The sequence below is a fragment of the Wasmannia auropunctata genome, unplaced genomic scaffold (genome assembly GCF_000956235.1).
Source record: "Wasmannia auropunctata unplaced genomic scaffold, wasmannia.A_1.0 LD336111.1, whole genome shotgun sequence".
Taxonomy (NCBI): Eukaryota; Metazoa; Arthropoda; class Insecta; order Hymenoptera; family Formicidae; genus Wasmannia; species Wasmannia auropunctata.
The window spans coordinates 430,871-431,910 of NW_012026779.1; the positions used below are offsets into that span (position 1 = coordinate 430,871).

The 1,040-nt window shown below is 41.3% G+C and overlaps 1 protein-coding gene across 1 annotated transcript in view; it reads left to right on the forward strand.

The window, feature by feature from the left end:
- The first annotated feature begins 61 nt into the window (after positions 1-61).
- The window catches only part of LOC105450307 (uncharacterized protein PF11_0207-like), a 1,857-nt gene continuing 878 nt past the window's right edge, over positions 62-1,040 (forward strand). The window contains exon 1 of the mRNA XM_011690092.1: positions 62-955. Coding sequence (XP_011688394.1) covers positions 131-955 — 825 coding nt within the window. The 5' untranslated portion in view covers positions 62-130. The remainder of the gene's footprint in view (positions 956-1,040) is intronic.

Consider the following 1,040-nt stretch of genomic DNA (forward strand, 5'->3'; position numbering starts at 1 on the left):
CGCGGCGAGGCTAGAGGCATAGAGAAAGAATATAGAGATGGATAATCGGAAGATGGAAAGGGGACCAGTAAGTAAACTGAGGGGGGGAGAGAGGGAAAGAACGCAATCGCTAACGGATTTAGATCGGTGGATGAGGACGGAGGAGGGGAGCGAGGAGATGAAGAAAAGACCGAGACAAGAAGAGGAAGAGAATTTGACAGATATATTTAAGAGGAGCAACAAATTGATAAGATCACCGGACACAGTGGATAAAGAAAAGGAAGAGAAAGAGGGAGGGGATAGAATGTTAATCAGCTTGCTGAAGGAGATAAAAGAAGAGATGATAGATATGAAGAGGGAAGTAAGGGAGATGAAGGAAAAAATGAATGGAGTGGAAGACAAAATGAACAAGGCAGAGGAAGGCTGGAAGTTAAGGGAAAAAAGGTTGGAAGGAAGAATAGACAAGATGGAGGAGAAAATAAAAGAAATCGAGCAGGAAAGAGATAGAGAAAAGACAGGGAATGGAGAAAGAAATATAGATAAACAACAGACAAAGGAGATGGAGGTGACAAGAGCAGAGGTGAGACAACTAAAGAAAGTGATCGAGGAAAAAGAGAGAAAGGAGAGGAAAAACAACCTGGTAATAAGAGGATTGAAAAGAGGAGAGGGGGATTGGAGAGAAACGGCGAAAGATTTTCTAGCAAAAGAGTTCGGTGTGAAGGAAGGAGTGAAGAGGATACAGATCGTTGGGAAAGAAGGAAGAGAAGCAATTATAGTAGAGATGAGCGGATGGGAACTGAAAGAGGAAATAATGAAGGAGAAGAAAAAGTTAGGCAATAGAAGGATTTACATCGACCATGATTTAACGCCGGAAGAAAGGCAGGTGCAGTGGAAGATAAGAGAGAGAGCAAAGAAGGAGAAGCTGGAGGGAAAACAAGTCAAAATAGGATATAGAAAGATAATTATACAAGGAAAGGTCTTCAGGTGGTGCGAAGAAGAAGAAAAGATTATAGACAAAGAAAATTTTTGAAAAGAAGCCAAGAAGAAGAAAAGGAACAGGA